The 25388-nt window shown below is 38.8% G+C and overlaps 1 protein-coding gene across 1 annotated transcript in view; it reads right to left on the bottom strand.

Annotated features, from left to right (window-relative positions):
* The window catches only part of CUL5 (cullin 5), a gene marked incomplete at its 5' end in the record, with an annotated part of 134149 nt that overhangs the window by 6984 nt on the left and 101777 nt on the right, over positions 1–25388 (bottom strand). The window contains 5 exon segments of the mRNA NM_001082355.1: positions 162–323; positions 749–924; positions 1239–1362; positions 5090–5221; positions 6031–6163. Of these exon segments, the coding sequence (NP_001075824.1) occupies positions 162–323; positions 749–924; positions 1239–1362; positions 5090–5221; positions 6031–6163 (727 nt within the window).

The following is a 25388-nucleotide window of genomic DNA, read 5'->3' as shown; positions in this document are numbered from 1 at the left end:
ATTTTCAACTTCTTTTTACTATAAATACCTCACTAGTTTCTTTTGCTTGGTTAAAAGTCACTTTTAGAGTATCATGAATTAATGTTATTATAAGCTAATCACACTTCCGCTGCTATGTAAGAGGATACAATTTTAAAAACAAAAAATATAAAGAAACCAACCCATAAAGTCCTTCTAAGCTCAGCATCAGGGAGTTCAGTTGCAAGTTTGAGATTTTCAAAGCTGATTTTCTCTCTGGGTCTTTGGTTCCATGCAAATAATACAGCCAGCTGAAACGTGGTCACCTCCAAATCATATTGACCTACTTCATTCTTAAATGTTATCTAAAACAGATAAAATAATTTTTAATAAATCAGAATTTCTTTCTATTATCATTATCTAATACCTGTTCCATGAAATTACTTATGAAAAAGACTGTTGTTTTCTAAAACCCACCCTTCTATTTTCCCAGTAGCAAAAGGGGCCATGTGACTGAATTCTGTTCAATGTGATACAAGAGAAAAAGGATGGAAGAGACTTCTGGAAGTTACCCATAGGAAGACAGATATAGTGAGGATATCTGATTCTGTAGGCAATACCTTAAACATAATAACCAAAAGCCCATGTCCCTAACAGCTTCACAGAACAGATCCTTATTCCTATTCAAACTTTTTTCATATGAGCAAGTCAAAAATCTATTTTGTTTAACTCTTATTTGCAGTCCTGCTACTTGCACTCAAACTAGTAGCTTAATATACTATCTACTTACAATTCCATTTGACATGAGATGATGCCAATGCAATTTTCTACCACTATGATTTTTTTTGTAGAATTCTTCTACTTCAGGTATCAAATCTTCCAGTTCAGTAGGAAGTGAGACAAACACCTTCTCAGAGCTTCTTGACCAGGCACCAGCATTCAAAATTTTTATATTAACCGAATCAGCTATAGGCAAGAATATCAGAAAATACAAAATAAAAGCAAACAATCTTGACAATGGCTAAACTTGAACATAAAACAGGGTAAGCTTTCGTGAAAAATAAACAGAACTAAAGATTCCATTGAAAGTGTCCTTTGTTTCAAAATAAGCATCTATAAATATAATATTCTACTTTGACAGTGGTCTCCAAGGAACACAGACTTTATAACATCTTTGAATTTATTACTGCTAACATTTATTGTCAATTTACTAGAAAACAAAGATATTCTTTGTTAATAATGTTTTAAAATAAATATAATATGTAATTACAAAATAATACCTGGTAAAGCCAGTTTATTATTTTTGTGCATTTCTTTAAAAGCTTGATTCAAATCTTCAGATACTTTTATGTCTTGAAACATTCTAGCAAGTTTGTTTACATAATCTGCTGGCATACCAACTTCCTACAAAAACCGAAAACAGAACAGATAATAAGTATATTATAAATAAATATTTATGTATATATATATATATATTCATGCACACACATACATTCATATATTGCTAGGCAAAGTTTTGAAACCAAGTCTTAGGTACTTTAAGTTTTTTCATCTTTTCTTTATTTATTAAGCATGTGTAATTCCAAGTAAAGTTTAGTTTTAGTGTAGCAGTGTAACATCTACTAAATTTGATTCTTTGAAACTAAATATGATAGCAGGCAATCCTGCTTTTGAATAATTCCAGTATGAATTTCAATTACCACAATACATTAAATAACACCAGTACTTCAACAACACAGTTTGTTTCAGTTGTCACTATATAATAAATGTGATTATTTAAATTTAGCTCAAATTCCATTTCTAGCTTCTTAATCCACAAACTGTACAAAAACAGAAGCACAGTAAGATCAGTGACCAATCATAATACTTCATTAAAAATCTACTAATCATGTTTATTCAGTTCACTACAGACAGCAAAGTGTAGTTTTGTTGCATCCCTGTCTTCCAGTGATAAATCCACATGACATTTACAAAAATGGATAATCAAAAGAGGTAACCAACAAAGTTGGCAAGAGTATACCAAAATGAATGGAAAGTGACAATGCTGAACATGAGAACAAAATAGAAAAATAAAGAGAGTTACAGAAGAAAACTAACTGTGGTCATCATTTTGCTACTGCCAACATTGAGGACTCTAGAGATATGTGGGCATAGGAACTTTGTGAAGGCAAATCATCAACATAAATGAAAAAAGTGCAAAGTGAAAAAAACAGTAAGATATCTCAGAGGAAATAACACTGCCAGAAAATTAACAATAAAGGAACTCTAAATATTTCATACACTGAAATCCTGGGGCAGGGGGGAAGAGGTGGCCTGACAACTCTTCAAAGCATAAAAAAGATTATTGCTCTTTCCTTTTCTTTTTTAATGTGTTTTTTCTTTATCTTCTCAAACAAGATTTATTTATTTATTTATTTGAAAGTTAAGGTTTCAGAGAGAGAGGGAGAGACACAGAGAGAGAGATCTTACAACTTCTAGTTCACTCTCCAAATGGCCTCAACACCAGACCTGGGGGCCAAAGCCAGGAACCAGGAACTCCCCATCCTGGTCTCCCACAAGAATGGCAGGAGCCCAGGTACTTGGGTCACCTTCTGTTTCTTTCCTAGGTGTATCAGCAGGAAGCTAGATCAGAAGTGGAGCAGCCATGACTTGAACTAGTGCTCACAGGGGATGCTAGCATCCCAGGTGGTAGCCTAATCACTGTGCTACAATGCCAGCCCCGCACTCTTTAAGTCACATGACAAGAAGGCAACCTTCTTCACTGTATAACAGTTTGCTAAGATATATAATTCACTTAATTGTGAATTCAACCCTTTACAGTATACAATTTAGCGGATTTTAGTATATTCATAAGAGTTGTGCAACCATCACTATTATCTAATTGCATAAAATTTTCATCACCCTATAAAGAAACTCCAAGTTTATTTACAATCATTCTGCAGTTCCTCTCCCTGTCCCAGCTCCTGGAAACCATAAATCTACTTTCTGTGTATTTCCCTGTTTTGGACATTTCATATTAGTGGATTCATAAGATACACGGTCTTCAGTGACTGGCTTCTGGCATTTAAGCATTATAACTGTTTTAAATTTATCCATACTATAGCATGTAATAGTACTTCATTCATATTTTTATTGCCAAGTAATATTCCATTGGAGGAATAAGCCATTTTGTTTATTCATTAATTCACTGTTATTTTGCATTGTTTTCACAATTTGGCTATAGTAAACAATGCTGCCATGAATACTGGTATACAAATCTTGGCATGGAGAAATGTTTTCATTTCTCGAGTGGAATGGATCAACTCTCCACTTAACCTTCCAAGGAAATGTCAGTTTTCCAAAGTGGCTACACCATCTCATATCTTCACTTAGCAACTCATGAGAATTACAATTTCTCCTCTTCCTAAAAACATTTCTTATTGACTTAAAAAAATTTTTTTAATTGAAAGAGGGGGAGATAAAGTAAGAGAGAGAGAGAGAGAGAGTGTATGTGAGAGAGAGAGAGAGAGAGAGAGCGCAAGGGCGCGAGCGCACGCGCTTTCATCAGTGGGTTCACTTTCTGAAATGCCCAAAATGGCTCAAGGTTGAATCCAGAAGCTGGGAACTCAATCCTAACCTCTTATGTAGTTGGCGGGGCTCAACTAGTTGGAACATCACTGTTGTCTCCCAGAGTGCATTAGCAGGGAGCTGGAATCAGGAGCCAGAGCCTGAAATAGCACCCAGGCACTACGATATGGGACCCAGGTGTCTTAGGTGGCATCTTTTCAGCCTGACTGCTAGGCCAAATGCTAACCCCGGTATATTTTAGCTATCTTAGTGTAAAGTGGTATCTCCTTGTGGTTTAGATGTGTATTTCGCTAAGGAATAAGCACACTATGTAGGTGTTTACTGACTATTTATTTACCTTCTGTGAAGAACAGTCTATTTGAATTCTTTGTCTATTTTTGACTGAGTCATTTTATTGTTGTGTTGTAACAGTTCTTTGGTTATTCTAGATACAACATCTGACTTAAGAATTACAAATATTCCCTTACTTTTAAAAGAAGATTTATTTAATTAATTTGAAATGCAGAATGACAGGGAGAAAATGAGAGACAGTGAAACAGAGAGTGTGAGTGATCTTCCATCCACTGGTTCACTCCCCAAATAGTCTCATGAGCCTAGGCCACACTAGGTGGAAGCCAGGAGTCAGGAACTCCATATGGGTTTCCCACATGGGTGTCAGGGACCCAAGTATGTGGGTGCCTTCCCAGAGGCATTAACTGGGAGCTGGATCAGAAGTGGACTGGGACTTTCCCATGTGAGATGCCAGTGTTTTAAGTAGTGGCTTAATCCACTGTGCCACAATGCCAATCTCTATATCCCTAGTCTTGATCTATTTTTTTACTAAGAAATTAAACACTTAAATTCTCTAAGTTTTTTGCTTTTAAACTAGAGTATATTAAATTTATTCTTTTCACTATTTCCTTTTCTTATATATTTATAACGTTAAGACTTTTGAATATTTAGAGAAGAATTTTTAAATGTCACAAAGCAATCAGTTTTCCCGTTGGGCACAATTTATTTGGCATAATAATCTCTACCATCTCACACTGCCATGCAAGGCAAGTTTATGTGCAATTAAAAAAAAAAAGTGTGTGTGCATGTGGAGAAAGAGAGCAAAAGTGGGAAAGGGAATTCATTTTAATAAAACTCAAATTCTATGAAAATGCACAGAAAGGAACAGACTCAAAACATTTTATATGGTAATTTAGTTACAATCAGCATCAATTATCACAATAAGGCATCATTAAAGGTTCTTTTGGCTACATACATTTATTTGTATTTTTACAAGCATCTCCAGTTTAGTTCTAAATAGACCTTACAAAGGAAGTGATTTGTCCTACAACCTTTAAAGTCATTTGAAACCAAGTCAGTAGAAACAAAGCAAGAGCAAAGATGCTTTACTGAAAGTCTTTATTAAGAAAATTCACTTTATTAAATATCCTTTTATTTTATATAATTGATGCTATGTTATAAAATGTTCTCTATTTCTTTGATGTTAATGTTATCACCAAAATGTATGACCAAAGCACAAGTATGAATCACATGCTGTATTAGAAAACCAATATTTTTTTAAAAAGTTACTTACTCTTAGCCATTCTACCATATTTTCTTCAATTTCACTATCAGCAGAGATGTCTAATATAAGACGTCGTGTCAAATGAGCTTTGTGATACCTCATAAAAACGTCTTTGTTTTGTACATATTTAAGTACCAAGAGCTGTATGGAAAACAAAGTTACTTTCAATTCTTCTATATTTTTAGGATCTCTCTCACTTAGACCTTTCTATGTCCAACTGCCAAAATCAGAAATTTATTTGAGCATATATGCACAGAGGTCTACTATATTACCCATCTCTGAAAATAACCAGTACTGGTAACATTACTTCACTATTTAAAAGTAAGCAAATTTAAGACCTTACCCAAATAAGCTTTTAGTCACTATAATAACAAATTATTTAGATTTGATATAAATGTGGCAATACTTTACATGAAAATCAACAGTTCTTTTCCAATTTTCTCTCACATATTTTCTTTACTTTTTCCTGACAATAATCATCTTTCTGATGTTTTTGTCTACTATTTCTTTCCTCTTCATATTCTCAGGCTTATAACATTTCAATAACAACTGGGATTCAAAAATATAAGCAAGTTACTCTTTACCTACTTTCATTTGTCCCTAGCTTGTCTATCATTAAAGAAAGAGTGAAGAACCAACAATATTTGAACTATTCCACATATCAGCTCCACCCCCACCCCTTCTTGTCCTTTAACAGTAGCTAGAATTTAATTGCCTAAAAAGAATCAAAAATAGAGAAGAATTAAATGGTATTTCCCTTTCAGGCAGCTGTAATATAAAAATTTTTAAATAGAAAAAAACTGCCTTGTAGAGGTCATGTACCATAACACTTTTCAACAGTGGCTTACAGATATATATTTTTGTTGATTCTATCACAGAAAGTTTCAAAAGCAAAATGCAAATTCAAAAAAAGGAAATTTAAAATTTTAAAATACAAAATATCTATATACCACTTCTTTAAGCTTTGCTTCAATCTCTTCAGAAGTTAGTTTTTTGCTTAATGGTGTTTTTCTTAGCAACATGTCACAGTAATTGGCAAGCAGCTCAGGGCATTTTGATTCAGGCTGAGTTTTTAATCCCACCCTAAAAAACAAATTAGAAACAATTGATGAAGAATGACTGGTATTTCCAAGTTTTTTTTCTAAAGCCAATTTTCCACAAACTATTTTTTTCTAAAGATGTACTTATTTATTTAAAAGGCAGAGAGAGAAAGAGGACAGAGAAGAGATGGGGGCAGGGTAGGGAGGAAGAGAGAGAGAGAGAGAGAGAGAGAGAGAGAGTCTTCCATCTGATGATTCACTCCCCAAATGGCTGCAATGGCTGGAGCTGAGCCAATTCAAAGCCAGAAGCCAGCTACCCAAGTAGGCAGCAGGAGCCCAAGTACTTGGGCCATACTCCACTGCTTTCCCAGGGACATCAACAGTAAACCAAATAGAAAGCAGAGCAGCCAGGACTCGCACAGGCACTACAATATGGGATGCCAGTGTTATAAGTGGCAGGTTAGCTTACTGTGCCACATGCTGGCCTCATGAACTAGTTTCTAAGGATGAATAATCTGGTGTTCCAGCCCAATGTCTAGAGTTCAAAATTTAAGGAAGCATTCACTCTAGATTCCCAAAGTGCCAACAGTTCACTTGCAAGGACCCTGAGAGGGAGAAACTCCTTAAATTTTGTACATCAGATGTTTCCTTGCCTCATCTTAGTGCCAGCACTGCCAATGATCTTTTTATTTTTAAAGCAGTAAGCATGCCAGCCAAGTTTAATGAAAACAGTATACCTGATAGACCACGCAGGAAAAGAGGACTCAGGAAAGAACTAAAAGCCTCTTTAAAAATTTTATTCCAACACCTGCTAACATATTTTTAAAAACTGTAGATCTTTGGATATTTTGTATGTTAACATTTGAAACTTTTTATTAGGGATAGCTATTGTGGTGCAGCTTGTGACACCAGCACCACATATCAGAGTGCTTGGGTTCAAGTTCTATATGCTCCACTTTCAATCCAGCTTTGCTGCTAATGCACACTAGCAGGCAGCATATGATGGCTCAAGTGCTTGGGTCCCTGCTCTCTACCTGTAGGATCCCGATGAACTTCTGGGGGGGTTACAATTCTTACTTCACTCTCTGTATGTATCCAATTTAACTTTCACTCCATAGTGATGTGGTGTCTACAATTATCTACTTTAAACAAATTCTTAATTAAGAATTTGGATCTCTACTTCACTTCCCTGACGAAATTTAAAAATCAAAGTACATTGTATTTTCATGCTTGAAAGTCTTGGTAATTCTCTAGATAACTTATGTAAATCAAATTAAATGTAACATTTAAAAATTTCATGTGCCTTTAAAATTTGAATTATTTTCCAAAGACTGAGAGGTATCCAAATATAAGTATACAAATTATCAACACAATGTAATTATGCTGCGTGCACATACTCATATATAAAACATGCACATATGTAAAATTTTACTGGATGAATTTTCTCAATGTGGTGGATGAAAATCCTACTTTCCATTATTCCAATTATGAATACCAGAATTAGCATCAGTTCTTTCAGTACTTTTTTTTCTTTTTAAGATTTATTTATTTATTTGAAAGTTAGAGTTACAAAGAGGCAGAGGCAGAGAGACAGAGAGAGGCAGTGGCTTTCCCTGGAATGCCACAGCGCCGGCCCCCTTTCACTACTTTTTAAAAAATATATATTTATGTCTTTGCCCTGAGAAATCTTAGATAAGTAAGTGGGTGGGACTACCTTTTGATGTCACTAAATTCTTTGAGCATTTCCTGAATCATTTTGCTTAAAAACAAAACCATATTCATCTAATGTTAAAAATTATTTTAACAATGAATATTTTAAATTATTTTTAAAAGTTAATTTTCATCTTATTTGGAAGGCAGAGAGAGACAAGACAGATGGAAAGAGACAGAAATCTTCCATCTGCCAGCTCATTCCCCAAACTCCCAAAAGCCTGCGCTGGACCATGGTGAAGCCAGGGGCCTGGAACTCTACCTAGGTTTCCCATATGGGTGGCAGGGCCTCATTATCTGCCACCTCTGAGGTTGCATTAACAGAAAGCTGAAAATCAGGAGCAGAGCCAAGACTTGAACCAACATCTTCCAACATAGCATGTGGGTATCCCAATCAATGTCTTAACTGCGAGGCCAAATATCTGCACCAGTTCATTCAAAGTGTACAATTCAATGTTTTTAAAGTTATATAATCATCCCATAATCAAATTTTAGAACATTTTAATTTCTCCCAAAGTAAAAATTGAAACCTCATTCTCCAACTATTCCCCCCTTCCAGCCCCTAGCAAAAACCAGTGTCTTTTTGTCTGTGAATTTACTGGTTCTGGACATCTCTAAATGTTTACCTCATAATATGTAGTTTTGTGTGACTTACTCCTTTTACTTAGCATGTTTCCAAAATTCATCCACATCATAGCATGTATATCAGTAATTCTTTCTTTTTTTTTTTTTTTTTGACAGGCAGAGTGGACAGTGAGAGAGAGAGACAGAGAGAAAGATCTTCCTTTGCCGTTGGTTCACCCTCCAATGGCTGCCGCGGCCGGCGCGCTGCAGCCGTTGCACCGCGCTGATCCGATGGCAGGAGCCAGGAGCCAGGTGCTTTTCCTGGTCTCCCATGGGGTGCAGGGCCCAAGCACCTGGGCCATCCTCCACTGCACTCCCTGGCCACAGCAGAGAGCTGGCCTGGAAGAGGGGCAACCGGGACAGAATCCGGCACCCCGACCGGGACTAGAATCTGGTGTGCTGGCGCCACTAGGCGGAGGATTAGCCTAGTGAGCCGCGGTGCCGGCACAATAATTCTTTTTCAAAATACATCTTTATTTTGGTAAAAAAATTATCTTGACCATTTTTAAGTATAAGCTTATTTGCATTAATTTCATTTACAATGTTGCACAGATATCACTGTTTTATTTCCAGAATGCTGTCATTATCTCAAGAGAAATGTTATATCCATTAAGCAATAATGTCCCATCTCCCTTACCCTCAGGTTCCTGGTAACTTTTTAAAAAAGTTCTTTCCTTCCAGGAATTCATTCTTTCTCTCTCTCTTTCTACCTACCTACTACCTACCTCTTTCAAAAGGCAGGGTGCCAGAAAGGGCAAGACAAAGAGAGAGATCTTTGATCAGATGGTTCATTCCACAAATGTCCTCAACAACCTGGAGTAGGCCAAACTGAAGCCATGAGTCTTGAACACTAATTGAGTCTCCCTCCCATGTGGATGGCAGGAACCCAAGAACTTGGGCCATCATTTGCTGCTTCCCACTAGCAGGATGCTGAACTGGAAGTAGGGCAGCCAGGACTCAAAGTGGCAATCCAAAATAGGATGTGGGCATTACCAACAAGTGACTTTGGCTGTTATCACAATGCTCACCCTGCCCGTAACATTTATTCTACTTTGATCTCAATAGATTTGACTATTCTAGATATCTCAAACAAGTGTATTCATACAAAACATGTCCTTTTATTCATACAAAACATGTCCTTATCTGACTCACCATCGTGTTTTCAAATTTCACTTATATTATATAGACATCTTCTTTTTCTTACATTAGAATTTCTTTTATGGCTGCCTAAGAGTCCACTGTATGGATACACTACTTTGTGCTTATCTATTCATGGACATTTGAGATGTTTTTACTTTGGGGCCACTAAGAATAATGCTTCTCAGGGGCCGGCGCTGAAGTGTAGCAGGTAAAGCTGCCACTGGCAGTGCCAGCATCCTATATGGGCGCTGATTCGAGTCCCGGCTGCTCCTCTTCCAACCCAGCTCTTGGCTATGCTCGGCTATGGTCTGGGAAAGCAGTAAAAGATGACCCAAGTCCTTGGGCCCCTGCAATCATGTGGGAGACCTGGGGGAAGCTCCTGGCTCCTGATTGGCCCAGCAGTGGATGGAGGACCTCTCTCTCTCTGCCTTTCAAATAAATAATCTTAAAAAAAAAAAAAATGCTGTAACAGACATGGTGACTGCCTTTTTTTTTTTTTTGAAAAGAGTAGTACTTGTCTGCTATGAACACTTTTATAAAAATTTTTGAATGATTGCATATTTTCATTTCTTTTGTATACATGCCTAAGATTAGAACTATTGGGGCACATGGCAACTCGATTTAACTTCTAGAGAAACAAGCTGCTTACAAAGCAGCTATACCACCAATTTTCCTACATTCTTACCAACACGTATTATATCTGCCCCGGCGCCATGGCTCACTTGGTTAATCCTCTGCCTGCGGTGCCAGCATCCCATATGGGCTCCGGGTTCTAGTCCCGGTTGCTCCTCTTCCAGTCCAGCTCTCTGCCGTGGCCCCAGAGTGCAGTGGAGGATGGCCCAAGTACTTGGGCCCCTGCACCCACATGGGAGACCAGGAAGAAGCTCCTGGCTCCTGGCTTCGGAACGGCGTAGCTCCGGCCGTTGCAACCATCTGGGAAGTGAACCAATGGAAGGAAGACCTTTCTCAATGTCTCTCTCTCTCACTGTCTATAACTCTACCTGACAAATAAAAAAAAAAATACTTATTTTAAAGGCATAGTTACAGAGAGAGGGAGACACGGAGATCTTCCGTCTGTTGGTTCACTTCCCAAATGGCCGTGACAGCCAGGGCTGGGCAAGGCCTAAGCCAGGAGCCTGGAACTCCATCTGGGTCTCCTGCCACCCATGCAGGCATTCGGAACACCTTCCACTGCTTTCCCAGGTGCACTATCAGGAAGTTGGATTCGAAGCAGAGCAGGTGCGACATGAACTGGCACCCATACAGGATGCCAGTATCACAGACGGTCGCTTAACCCACTATACTTGCAACACAGGACCCCTGCCTTTTTTACTTTAACCAACCCAGCAAGTGTGAAGCAGTATCTCATTGTGGTTAAGCCATTAATCTTTTTTTTTAAAAAAAGATTTATTTAATTGAAAGGCATAGCCTCAGAGAGACAGACAGATCTTGCTTCTGCTGGTTCACTCCCCAAATGGCTGCAATGGCTGGGGCTGGGTCAGGCTGAAGCCAAGAGCCAGGAGCTCCTTCTGGGTCTCTCATGTGGGTGCAGGGGCGCAAGCACTTGGGCCATCTTCCATTGCTTTCCCAGATGAATAACCAGGGAGTTGGATCAGAAATGTAGCAGCCGGGTCTAGAACTGGCATCCATATGGGATGCCGGCACTGCAGGTAGCAGCTTTACTCACTATGCCACAGCGCCAGCCTCATGCCATTAATTAATTAATTTATTTATTTGACAGGCAGAGTTAGACAGTGAGAGAGAGAGAGAGAGAGAGACAGACAGACAGACAGAGAGAAAGGTCTTCCTTTTCTGTTGGTTCATTCCCCCAGTGGCCGTTACGGCTGGCGCGTTGCGCCGACCCGAAGCCAGGAGCCAGGTGCTTCCTCCTGGTCTCCTATGCGGGTGCAGGGCCCAAGGACCTGGGCCATCCTCCACTGTCTTTCTGGGCCACGGCAGAGAGCTGGACTGGAAGAGGAGCAACCGGGACAGAATCCGGCACCCCGGCCGGGACTAGAACCCGGGGTGCCGGCGCCGCAGGAAGAGGATTAGCCTAGTGAGCCACAGCGCCGGCGCCATTAATCTTAATTAAAGCCCTTATAGGCTACCTCCAATATCCAGATCACTGGAAAATTTGCTTCTAAAATTATTTTCCTCTTAGGTGATTATTAGTTTCTCTGCCTTCACAAGACAAGTAATTTCATATTGATACTGGAAACATATATGAAAGAACCATTAAGGCACAAGATGATGTCATCTTATATGAGGAGCAGATTGACCCTTTGAGATGACAATTGTAATCCTATTAGGAAACAAGAGCTGGTTCAATTTGAGCTGCAGGTTTAGTAAGAATCAGGTGACCTCTAGTGAGCTGCTGAATCTAAAGAATGTTCCTCACGGGGTTTCAATTGAGAGCCCAGGGACTTTTGTTACTCCATTACAGTGAGACTACTAAAAACTCTACTGCCATTTAGTGGCCTTGCTCAGTCCGGGCCGAACCTAGATTGTCAGCTAATGCTTCTTCTCCTCAAGGAAATTTAGTTACAAATCCTCAGCTAAGTCCTGAACTTTTCTCCCATTTCTGTAACTTTCAATTCTTTTGTCATAGTTATTTATGTGGCTCTCTGAAAACACTATAGTCACTGTTTTCTAAATTTACCCGATTTTTCTAATTGTCTTCAATGGAGTCATTTGCCTACTATAAACTACTCAATTCCTCCTGAGAAGTGAGTCTACCAAATAATTCGAATGCAGTTTATCAGTCTGTTCTAGACTATCACCTCTCTGCCTCCACAAGCCATAACATCTATGCTCTGCTGCCTAGATCACTAATGGTACTCATTTCACTCCACAGAAATTTTCTACTTTAATCTGGCCTACAGGAAGGAAATGGTGACCTCAGAATCAGAAAATAAATGAGAAACTCAGCAATCTTAACTTCTGGGAATCTATTCTACAGACACAGATTCATACATCTAAAATGACAAATGCATGATACTACTTTTTGTAGCAACAATGCTAACAGAAAAATATCAGTAACTATTTATGCAAAAAGAGCCAGTTAAATAAACAATGGTACATCTATGAGACAGAATGTCAATCTACTATTAAGAATAAGATAACACGAAACCCCACAGCTAACACCACATGGACCAAAGACAGAGAACCCCCTAAAATCAGGAATAGACAAAATTGCCTGTATCCACATTGCCATTCAACAGTGTTCCACATATCTAGTCATAGCAATTAGGAAAGAAAATAAAAATTTTAAAAAACATCCAAAATAGAAAGGAAGAAATAAAAAGATTGTCTTTATTTATAGATAGCATGATTATTTATAATGAAGATCAGAAGAAAACACACAAAAAAGCTACTGGAGCAAATATGAATTTAGGGAAAGTTGCAGGGAACAAAAGGAAGACACAGAAATAATTTGGCTAACAACAAATAATTGAAAATAAAATTTTTAAAAATTCTGTCTACAATAGTATCAAAAGGGAAAAAATGAGGGATTAATTTGATCAAGGAGATGAAAGACTTGCACATCAACTGTTGAAATCTTTACTTAATGTATACTAAACTGATCTTCTGTATATATAGAAAATTGAAAATGAATCTTGATATGAATGGAAGGGGAGAGAGAGTGGGAAAGGGGAGGGTTGAGGGTGGGAGGGAAGTCATGGGGGTGGGGGGGAGCCAAGGTAGTCCATAAGCTGTACTTTGGAAATCTATATTGATTAAATAAAAGTTAAAAAAAAAAAAAAAAAAAGAAAGAAAGACTTGCACATCAAAACTATCAAATGCTGCTCAAAGGAAGAAAATCCTAAATAAATGGAAAGGCATCACATTTTCATGGATTGGGAAACATAACATTAAGATGCCATTGTGGTTCAACAGTTTAAGTCACTGCCTGCAATGCCAGCATCCCAAATGGGTGCCAGTTCAAGTCCTGGCTACTCCACTTCCAAGCCAGTTCCCAGCAGCAGAAGACAGCCCAACTATCTGGACCCTTGTCACCCACATGGGGGACCTGAATGGAATTCCAGGTTCTTGGATTTGGCCTAGCTGCAGTGAACCAGCAGATACAAGATCTCTCTGTGAACTCTGCCTTTCAAGTGAATAAACTTTTTTTAAAAAAGATGTCAATATTACTCAGCACAATATACAAAACCAATGCATTCCCTTATCAGAATTCCAATAGCATGATTTTTCATAGAAATGGAACGTTGACTCTCAAATTCATATGGAATTAGAATGGAACTCAAATAGAATGATTTTTAAAAAGAGCAAAATTGGAGCATTCATGTATCTTAATGTTAAAGCTTTCTACAAAGGTACATCAGTCAGAACAATTTGGTAGAGGGTATGTATTTGGCCTACCATTTAACACCCTTCTGGGGACATCTGTGTCCCATATCAGACTGCCTGTGTTCAATGTCCAGTTCTAGCTCCTGACTTTACTTTCCTCCTGATGTAGACCTTGGGATGCAGTGATGATGGTTCAAGTAATTGGGTTTCTGCCACGCATGTGGAAGGCCTAAACTGAATTCTTGGGCCCTGGGCATTTGGAGAGTGAACCAATGGATAGCTTCTCTCTGTCTCAATTTTAAAAACATTTTTAAAAATAAATTCGAAATGGATGAATGATTTACATATAAAAACCAAAACCCACAAAATTCTTAGAAGAAAACACAGGATAAATTTTCATGACTTGGATTTAGAAATGGATTCTTAGATATGAAACCAGAAGCATAAGCAATAAAAGAAAAGTAGGTTGACATCATCAAAACTAAAAGGTTTTGGGGGGTCTGCGCTGTGGTGTAGCAGGTAAAGCGGTAAAGCTGCCACCTGCAGTGCTAGCATCCTATATGGGTCCCAGTTCGAGTTCAGGCTGTTCCACTTCTGATCAAGCTCTCTGCTATGGCCTAGGAAAGCAGTAGAATATGGCCCAAGTCCTTAGGCCCCTGCATCCACGTGGGGGACTTGGAAGAAGCTCCTGACTTTGGATTGGCGCAGCTCTGGCCATTGCGGCCATTTGGGGAGTGAACCAGCAGATGGAAGATCTCTCTCTCTGCCTCTGCCTCTCTGTAACTCTGCTATTTAAATAAATTAATTAATTAAAAAAAAAAACTAAAAGGTTGTGTGCATCAAAGGACATTATCAAGAAAATGAAACAGCAATCTACAGAATGGGAGAATATATTTGCAAATCATGTACCTAGTAACAGAAAATATAAAGAATTCTTACAGCTCAACAACAAAAAGACAAGTCAATTTAAGAAATGGAAAAAGGACTCAAAAAAATTTCTCCAAAGAAAATATACATCTACAAACACATGACGAGATGCTCAAGATCATTAGTCATTAGGGAAATGTACACAAACCACTTCATAAACTCTAGGATGGCTATCATCAAAACAATAGAAAATAACAAATGCTGGCAAGAATACAGAGAAACTGGAAGTCTTGTACATTGCTGTAAAAATGTAAAATGGTTCATGCACTATGGAAAATATTATGGAGGTTTCTCAAAACGCTAAACATGGAATTTCCATATGACCCTACAATTCTATTAGGTATAAATTCAAGAGAAGTAAAACCAATTATTCAGGGAAGTACATGTACAGTCATGTTTATGTCAGCATTGTTCACAATAGTCAAAAGGTAAAAAGAGCCCAAATGTCTATGTGATAAACTAATTAACAAACTATGGTACAACCACCCCCAACATATTAAATATATACACACATATACATACACAGAAATGTATCTATTTTACCATACTATTCAGTCACTAAGAAAGAATAAAGTACTGATGCATGAGACAACATGGATGAATTTTGAAAATATAAATAAATTATGTCAGAGATAAGTCACATATCATACAATTCATTTATATGAAATATCTATAATATATACAGCTACACAGACAGAATACTGACTGGTGGTTTCTAGGGGCTGGCAGGAGGGAGAAACTGCTTAAGAAGAAAGGGTTTCACATTGACATGCTGGAATTGTCTTGGAAGTAGAAGTACTAGTTGTACAACACTGTAAATGCACTAAATGCCACAAAGTTGTTCACTTTAAAATGGTTGATTTTATGTTGTTTCAAGTTATCTCAATAAATTACAAAATAAAAAGAGTAAGGAAGAGCTTCAATTTGAGTAAGAGCAGAATGACTTATGCTAGACCAATTCTCCTTTGGAAGACAATTACAAACTGTGGACAAAACATTTTAAATCACAAAAAATTCCCATGAAGACACTGGATAGTGACTGAACACAGGAAAGACCAGAAAGGAATTACACTTTAAGGAAAGGAAGAGTATTGGGTAGTTTTCCAAATTGTAGAGAATATAGCCTGAGGGAAAGCCTAGTCAATGACATCTGCACCACAGCTAAAATTCAGAGAGAAATCTGCAGTCTGTCTAGTTGAATGGTCAGGATAGCGTTCAAGCCACGCAACAGAAATGGTCTCTGTACCATCTTTATTTACAAAAATCAGCAATAAAATTTAACACTACCAAGAATGCAAAAATACATGAAGATGAGAACCATATACATGAAAAAGGTTAATTAATGGAGACTGGAGATGACTGAAATGCTGAAAACAGCATCATTTAAAAGAAGAATTTCAAAGCAGTTATTACAACTACTGTGAGACATAAGTGAAAATAATTCACTCCTAACAACCACATGGAATAGGAACAAGGAAACAGAAACTAAGGCGTCAAACATAAAAACCTAATGTAAAAAAAAAATACATTAAATTAAAAATTCACTGGATATATATAAGAGAAGATTTTAAATAACAATCAGCCAACCTGTTGATCAACAGAAATGATGAGATGCAGAGACAAAGACCGAAAAAAACTAAACAGTCATTATCAAAGAATCTAACAAAACAATCTAAACCTAGCACTTCTTAGTCAATCTGATGAAATTCAAGCACCAAGAGAAAATTTCTTTATTACTATTATTTATTTGAAAGACAGAGAGTTAGAGAGGGGAGGGATATGTTTATGTGTAGGGGGTGGGGAAATCTTCCATTTGTTGGTTCTCTCCCCAAATGGCCTCAACAGCCAGGTGTGGGCCAGGCCAAAATCAAGAGACAGGAACTCCAGCTTGGTCTCCCTAATTGGGTGGCAGGGGTCCAAGTACTTGGGCCATCATCCTCTGCCTTTAGGCGCATTAGCAGGAAGCTAGATTGGAAGTAGAACAGTTGGGACTTGAATACACATTGTGATATGAGATGACAACAATGCAAGCAGCACCTTAAACTGCTGTGCCGTAATTCTGGCCCCCAAGAAAAATCTCAAAATAAAACAACAAAACTGTGGAATGACTGCACAGATAGCATCTGACTTCCCATTGGAACAGTGGGGATAAATGGTATATGGGGGCAGGCACTTTGCCCAGCAATTAAGATCCCTACATCCAATACCAGAATGCCTGGGGGTTTAATACCCAACCTCTGGCTCCTGACTCCAGACTCCTGCTAATACAGACCCTGGGAGTCAGTTGTGATGGCTTAAGTAATAGGGTTCCTACCACCCACATTTAGATTTAATTCCCAGTTCCTGGCTTTAGCTTTTTCCTGACCCCTTGCCCCAGCCTGGGCCACTGTGAGCATTTGGGGAGTTAACTATAAGATGGAAGTTCTGTCTATTTCTAAAACAAAACAACAACAACAACAACAAAAAAAAAACATGAAGCAAAACAACTAGTAGTAAAACAAATCTAATGTGCTGTAAGAAAAAGCCCTTATTAACCCATAATTCCATATTCAGCAAATATACCTTCGAGTGAAGATAAAGACATTTACAGATAAATAAATCTTAAGACAATTAATTACCAGAACTACTACTTTAAAATGCTAAAAGTTCTACAGGCTGAAAGGAAATAATACCACAAGAAAACTCAGACTTTTTAAGAAAGATTAAAAACATTAGGTAGGTACTATGTGGGTAAATGTAAAAACACTACCTCTGCATGGAATATTCACACCATATGTAGAAGTAACACATACCTAGAGCATAAAGGCAGGGGAGGTAAACAGAACTATATATTCACCAAGTTCTTATATTTGGCATAAAGTGTTACAATAGTAATTCCAAGTAGATGGGGAAAAGCTAAGGATAAATGAGTGTGTAATCCCTACAGCAATTATTGTAAAAAACAAATTAGCTAAGCAGCCAAAAGATAACTTAAAATGGAAATCTAAAATATATTTAATTATATATTTATAATATACAAATTATATCACATATAAATTAAATTATATTATTTATAAATTATATTATACATTATATATTATATATGTTATATTATTGATTAGAAAAAAGCAAGATCCTAGGATGTCTATGAGAACAAAATGATAGTGAAAAATACCATGCAGAAAGTGAACCTAAGAAATATGGGAATACACATTCTTTTCAAGTACAAATGAGTATGTTCAACAAGGCAGGCCACATAAGTGGGTCAAAATATATTTAAATCCAAAGGAACTGAATTAAAAATTAGTAACAGTAAGATAGCCGTAAAACCCTAAATACTTGAAAATTACAACCACATACACATCAACTGGAACAGAACTGTTGTGAAAGCTGGGAGCACAAATAACCTTGTTGCCTGGGAAGCTGGAAACTCAGGTATCTCCAGAGTACCCCTGTGTTCTCCAAGCAGCCCTGATCCCACAGGAAAAGGAATCACCAACTGACGTTCCTGAAGAGGTTATGTGAGAGGAACGGCAGTAGGAAAACAATGAAGACCAAGAATACAAGGTAAGATGCCATCCAACTCCCAAATATCCAACCTTAAAAAAAATACCCATTTTTTAGAAATGGCCAAAAAGGAATCTAGCTCCTCATTTAAAAATTTCTTATGTGCCAGCTAATATGCTCATGTCAATCGCTGATAGTCCAGAAGTTGGGGACTCAGTAATATCAGTTTGTGCAGGATTTAAAGGCCATCAACAGACTGTGGTTACAATCCTTACTCCTTACTTACTGCTTACTCCCTGCTTACAACCCAGTTTATTGCTGATTTACATTCTCAGATATAAAGGATGCTTTCTACTGCACCTCTTTGGACTCTAAATCCAAGAAATTATTTATTTTTGAATGGAAAGCACTTCTGATGGCAGAAAAAAACAATAATATTGTTGGAATATCTTTCCCCAGGGATTAAAAAACGCCTCAACCATATGTGGACAAGTTCTGGCAAGGGATCTTGGAAACTTATAACTTACTGAGTTATATGCTTCTTCAATACATAGATATTTTGATTGCCAGTTAGACCCATGAAGCCTCAGACAAAAACACTATATTGACCTCAAAATTTCTGGCCGAAAGGGAGATAAAGTTTCCAAGGAAAAAAGCCCAAATTTCATAGTCAACTGTGAAGTATCTGAGTTTGAACTTCTGCAAGGGCAGAGAAACCTATTTCCTGACTAGGGAAGTGTTCTCGCCAGGGCGGCTCAATCTGCCATCCGTCGACAGTTGAGAGAATTCTCAGGAATGGCAAGTTTCTGCTACATCTGGACCCCAAACTCTGGTCTAACAGCTAAATCCCTAAATGAAGCCCCAAAGGGATCAGAAAATAAGCCATCAAAATGGAACAGGGAGCAACATCAGGTATTCCTCCTATGTAAAACTAAGCTCCTAAGTGCACTGGCCTTTGGGCTCCCATGTAATTCCAAGTATTTTGACTTGTTTGTCCCTGAGAAGTGAGAAATCAGTGTAAGAGTCTTGACCCAGAGAATGGGATCAACTAGGAAACCAGTGGCTCACCTCTCTAAACAGCTACACATAGTTACCCAGGGATGGCCAGCCTGCCTGTGTGCAGTAATAACCACTTGTGATTTGCTGCAGAAAGCAGAAATGTTCACTCCAGGCCAGTTAAGCACTGTGCACACCCAACTGCTAGAATAAAAAGGGGCATATTGGCTGACATATGGAAGGTTGGGAAATTTTTAGGCCATCCTGCTAGACAACACAAATCTGAAATTAAAAGTGAAATCAGTTCTTAATGCTGCTACTCTATTGCTAAGCAGTACTGAAGAAACTGTCCATGACTGTATTCAAGTAATCGAACAAGGATAATCCAGCTGAACTGACTTGACTGATCTCCCTGCTCCCCTCCTTAGAGGATCCAGATTTGGAAATGTTCCCTGGTAGAAGCAGCTTCACGGAACAGAGAGAATATAAGCTGGGTATGAAGAGGTAAGCCACTGGGAGATTTTTCCAGCTGGGCCCTGAAAGTAATTAACTGCACTTACTTGTGCCTTGCAGCTGAGAACCAGCAAAAACGTAACCATACATACTGACTATAAGTATGCTTTCTCAGTAGTACATGCGCACTGAACCTCTCTGGAAGGAAGGAAGTCTTTCAATAGCAGGTAATAGGGAAATTAAGCAGGCAAAAATAATGCTTGGTCTCTTAGAGGCCATTATGCTGTTGAAAGAAGTGACCATTGTACACTGCATGGGCTGAGACCCCACTAGCTAAAGGAACTAATATATCAGATCAGGAGTGAAATAGGTGGCTCAGTTTAAGCTACCAAAGGCCTAAGAAGACAAAATAATGGCCTTAGTGCTTGACACAGACTTAAGCTGTAGCTATCCTAAATATTATAAAGAAGATTTGGGAAGGCCTGATGAATGGGGTTTTGACTGATCTCTTCCACACTCATAGGATTCAACTTATAAGTATACCAAGGAAGGAAGGATCTATAAGAAACAGGGAATTATGTTACTACCAGAGCACCTTAGGAAAAAAGGTGATTAATCATATCTATCAGAATACTCACTAAAGGTCAGTATGGTACTCTACAATGGAGAGAGTAATAACTGGACCAAATACAATAAAAACTTTCCAAAGTGTGATACAAAGTTGTGTGGTCTGTGCAAAATATAATCCAGATTAGACCTCCTCCAGTCATTAAGGCAAGGGGACCGCACCAGGCAAAGACTGGCAAATAGATCTCATCATGATGCCAAAGGCAATTGGAAACCTCAAGAACTTCTTGGTTTTAGTAAATGCCTTTATAGGATGGGTGGAAACTTTTCTTGCTAGGACAGAGAAGTCTCGTGAAGTGCTAAAGGCCTTCCATTCAGGTTTGGACTCCCCTTTTCAATTCATAGTGACAACTGAGAAGCCTTCATTGTCAAGGAACTTAGAAAGTACCAGGGGCCAGTGCTGTGGTATAGCAGGTAAAGCCGCCACCTACAGTGCCGGCATCCCATATGGGTGCTGGTTCAAGTTCTGGCTGCTCAACTTCTGATCCAGCTCTCCGCTATGGTCTGGGAAAGCAGTGGAGGATGGCCCAAGTCCTTGGGCCCCTGCGCACCCACTTGAGAGACCCAGAAGAAGCTCCTGGCTCATGGCTTTGGATCAGTGCAGGATCGGCAATTATGGTCATTTGGGAAATGAACCAGCAAATGGAAGCCCTCTCTTTCTGTCTCTTTTTCTTTCTTTCTGTGTAACTCTTTCAAATAAATAAAGAAATCTTTAAAAATAAAATCAGAAGCTTTAGGAATCTGATTGACACTTCATGTCTCCTACAGACCTCAATCAACCGGAAAATTGCAGAAAATGAACCATACCCTTAAACAAACAAACAAACAAAAACCTCTATCTAAAATCTGTCAGGAAATTAACCTAACTTGAAATAAGGTGCTGCCAGCTGCACTGCTTAAAGTTCAAGTAGTCCCCTTGAAGTGGGTTCTAATTGAGCTCTTATGAAATGTTATATGGGAGACCCTTCCTTACACAGTGATCAGGTAATAAGAATAGATGCCACTAAGTATATTTAATCTGTTGTTGTGACTCTAACTACTATTTACAAGTTTGCCTCCAACAGGCTGAGCTATCTCACTGATGAACATCTTCACAGTATACTCCCAGGAGACCTAGTGTCACAAAAGTCCTGGAAAAACAAACACGCTAAAGATCAATTCCATCTTCATTGGGATGGACCCTACCCTGCCATACCCTACTAGTGATTCATTCTTCAGTAAAACTACAAATAATCAAGCCTGCAGCTTGCACCACTGCAACCCGTAGACAAGCCAAGCATTCTTCTTGGCATCAGCTGTCAGGCACAAGTAAAGAAAACTTTGTTCACAGCAAAAGTAGAGCATTTCTTACCCATATCTAGAAAGCTCGCACACTGACCTCTCCCAACCATTAGTGCCTGGATAGTCCTAGAGTTAAACTACAACCAGAGTTAGACTATAACAACAGTCTACAACTCTATAGAGTCTAACACCTATTATTTAATTATCTCATAGGCCTAGAGAAACTAGGATGCAGCCCAGTCTTTACCTCCTCCCTCTATTCCTGATAGCGGTTGTTATGCAATGAACTTGGGGTACAAACTCTAAATAAACTTTCAAAAGCTGTTCAAGCAGGGTAAAGAAGAATGCTGGGTCTGTCATCCTAATCCCTACAGCCAGGACAAAATATACTTAGCTCCACCAGCCCAAAATGTCTCCCAGTTACCTCAATTACTATTTAAAGGGAACTAAATACTCCCTTTGGAGGCTAGCCTAATATCTACTCCAGAGATAATGTTCCTATGTATTAACCTGATTTCCCCTTGTATATTAATTAGCTCTCTAAATATTGTATACTTAAATGCCTCCCTATAGGGTTCAACCCACTATACATCTGCAATCCAAGATGCCTTTAAAAATGGGTCCCAGCTGATAACTATAACCTTTTTTTAAAGAAATTTATTTATTTGAAAGGTAGAGTTACAGAGAAGGGAAAAAGAGGGACAGAGGTAGAGAGAGAAAAAAAATATCTTCTATCTGCTGGTTCATGGCCACAATGGTTGGGGCTGGGCCAGCTGGGCCAGCTGAAGCCAGGAGCCAGGAACACCATCTGGGTTTCCCACAAGCATAGCAGAGGCCCAAGCACTGAGGTCATCCTCCGCTGCTTTCTTAGGCACATCAGCAGTGATGTGGTTTGAAAGTGGAGCACCCTGGACTCAAACCAGTGCTCATATGGGATGTTGGTGTTGCAAGCAGCAGTCCAACCTACTGCAAAACAATGTCAGCTCCAGTGACTTTAATCTATAAGCTGTAACTTTGCTATAAAAGTCCAAAATGAGTCAGCTTTATGTTTCAAAAAAGATCTGACACTAATTTAGAAACGGTCTAAGTTTTCAAGTTTATTGCCATATCTCCTAGAGGGTCTTAACTCATGCAAACTACTAAGAGTCAAGTAAACTGCAAGACTAGGCTCATGCATGCAAAGATAAAAGTTGGTTTGAGTCTCCCAAATAAAAAGGCCTATCATATCCTTTTTTTTTTCCCCCTGGCCCTGGCTGGAAGATTTCGAGTTTTATAGCAAACTGTATTGTACAGACCTGGGGCCCCTATCGTATCCTTTTAAATCAGGCCTATTATCCTCTTCATGTCACTCATGTACTACTACTAACATCTTTAGCATTAGCCCTCTTGTCCCTACAGGATACTCCATGGATGAAAATGGGTATCACAAAAGGCTTCAAATTCCTCAGAGAGCCAACTGTTGAAGGAAAACAGGGAACTAATTTATTCTGACCAAGTCAGAATGTCCCAGAGGACCAATAATGTTTGGGAATGTGGTCAGTGTACACTGGGACAATAGATATTTTCACCCAGGAAAGCAGGCAAGAAGAAAAAGGGCCTTGCCAGTACCATGGCGCCAGCATCCCATATGGGCACCGGTTCTAGTTCCAGTTGCCCCTCTTCCAATCCAGCTCTCTGCTATGGCCTGGGAAAGCAGTGGAAGATGGCCCAAGTCCTTGGAACCCTGCATACACGTGGGAGACCTGGAAAAAACTCCTGGCTCCTGTCTTCAGATTGGCGCAGCTTCGGCCGTTGTGGCCGTTTGTGGAGTGAACCAACGAAAGGAAGACTTTCTCTGTCTCTCCCTCTCACTGTCTGTAACCCTACCTCTCAAATAAATAAATAAAATATTAAAAAAAAAGAAAGAAAGAAAAAGGGCCTTAGGATGAATAATAGTAGTGTAGGCCAAGAACTAGGACTGTCAGTACCATGGGAGGATTTGCTTATCATGAGGCCACCCTTTGAAATCTAACTGCCTCAAAGGAATTGGCTAACACTATACCGTTTAGTCTCAATGAATTGAAAATCTCAGTAGACTCCTTTGCAAATGAAGTAATGGATAAGATAATAGCACTGGATTATCTCCTGGCAGAAGGAAGAAGTGTTTGTGTATTAACACTTTCTGCTGCATATGGATCAAGAAAAGCAGACAAGCAGAACAGAATATAAGGAAAATATACCAAGAAGCTAGCTGGTTACATGACATCAGTAATCTGTCTGGAATTCTATCAAGGATTTCCTTCCCAATAAATCCTGGCAAAATTCATTACATTCACTAAAAGGTCCGTTGGTCATGGTCTTATTACTCCTCCTGTTTGGGCCTGTAATTCTTAAATTCCTTTGCAAACTTGTTGCATAAAGACTTCAAGTCACTGGGTTATTCCATCTGAACTCCAAATTTAGGGCAGAGACCTCCCCATCAGCCCCATGTGAGTGACTAAGAATACAACTTAGTGCCAATCAATTTATTCCTTAAAACCTGACTGATTTGAGACCCTTGTCAGTCCTCAGGATTGAGTAATGAAAAAAGAGAAGGGAGAGACTGAAACTGTGCACAACAAAGGAGTTTCTTTCCCTTGCTTAACAGCAAGCTTCTGTTAGCTGCCTAATATACTAAGCCCCTAATAGTCATTTGCTTGCCTGTGTAGAGTAACTTCCTATCCTATAATAGGTGTCTTTCCCAAAAAATCTGCTGTCTTTTTAGGGTCCCTGATAAAACCGGACAGAAATAGCTGCAGCTAATACTATAAGTGGGGCCTGCACAGACCAATGGGAGGGTTACTTTATGGTTCATTATAACGTCAATGACACAACTCCAATGATAATTCAGCAGTCATCTTAGAACATATAAGGTATATATAGACATGATTTGTCAAGGTACATACTCAAAGGACTTTCTTTAAGCCTTTCTTCTGCTCCCATCATGTTGTCTCACTGTTTCTCGCAGTTATCTATCCGAACTCCAAAAATTCCCAAATCCTTTTCTAAACAAGGAGATTGATTTGGGCCTCATTGTCACCTATCCCTTTTCCTTAATAATAATTATTATAATAGTAAATGCTTTCTTTCTCAAAAGATGTTATCAGTGTTTTTATAACAATAATAGCATATGTGCAAGTGGGGGGATATGCTACCTAACAAAAATACATGAAAAATTCCTCAACATTGATAGTTACGAAAGTGATGGACAAAATGGAAATTAAAATTACAAGATACCTCTACATATACCCAAATGGCTAAAGTAAAATCACGGGGCCGGCGCCGTGGTGCACTAGGTTAATACTCCACCTGCAGCACCAGCATCCCATATGGGCGCTGGGTTCTAGTCCTGGTTGCTCCTCTTCCAGTCCAGCTCTCTGCTGTGGCCCGGAAGGGCGGTGGAGGATGACCTGAGTGCTTGGGCCCTGCACCCGCATGGGAGACCAGGAGAAAGCACCTGGCTCCTGGCTTCGGATCGGCGCAGTGCGCCAGCCGTAGCAACCATTTGGGAGTGAACCAACAGAAGGAAGACCTTTCTCTCTAACTCTGCCTGCCAAAAAAAAAAAAAAAAAGTAAAATCACACCAAACATTGGTGAAAATGAAGTTTCACTGGTACTTTTCCTATTTTGCTAAAGTATAAAATAGTATAATCACTTTAGAAAACAAATGACTACTACATGAATTTTAAAACCACAAT

Source organism: Oryctolagus cuniculus, chromosome 1 (assembly GCF_964237555.1).
Source record: "Oryctolagus cuniculus chromosome 1, mOryCun1.1, whole genome shotgun sequence".
NCBI lineage: Eukaryota > Metazoa > Chordata > Mammalia > Lagomorpha > Leporidae > Oryctolagus > Oryctolagus cuniculus.
Note: the sequence above shows the minus strand (reverse complement) of the source record. Positions and strands in the feature narration are given on the sequence as shown.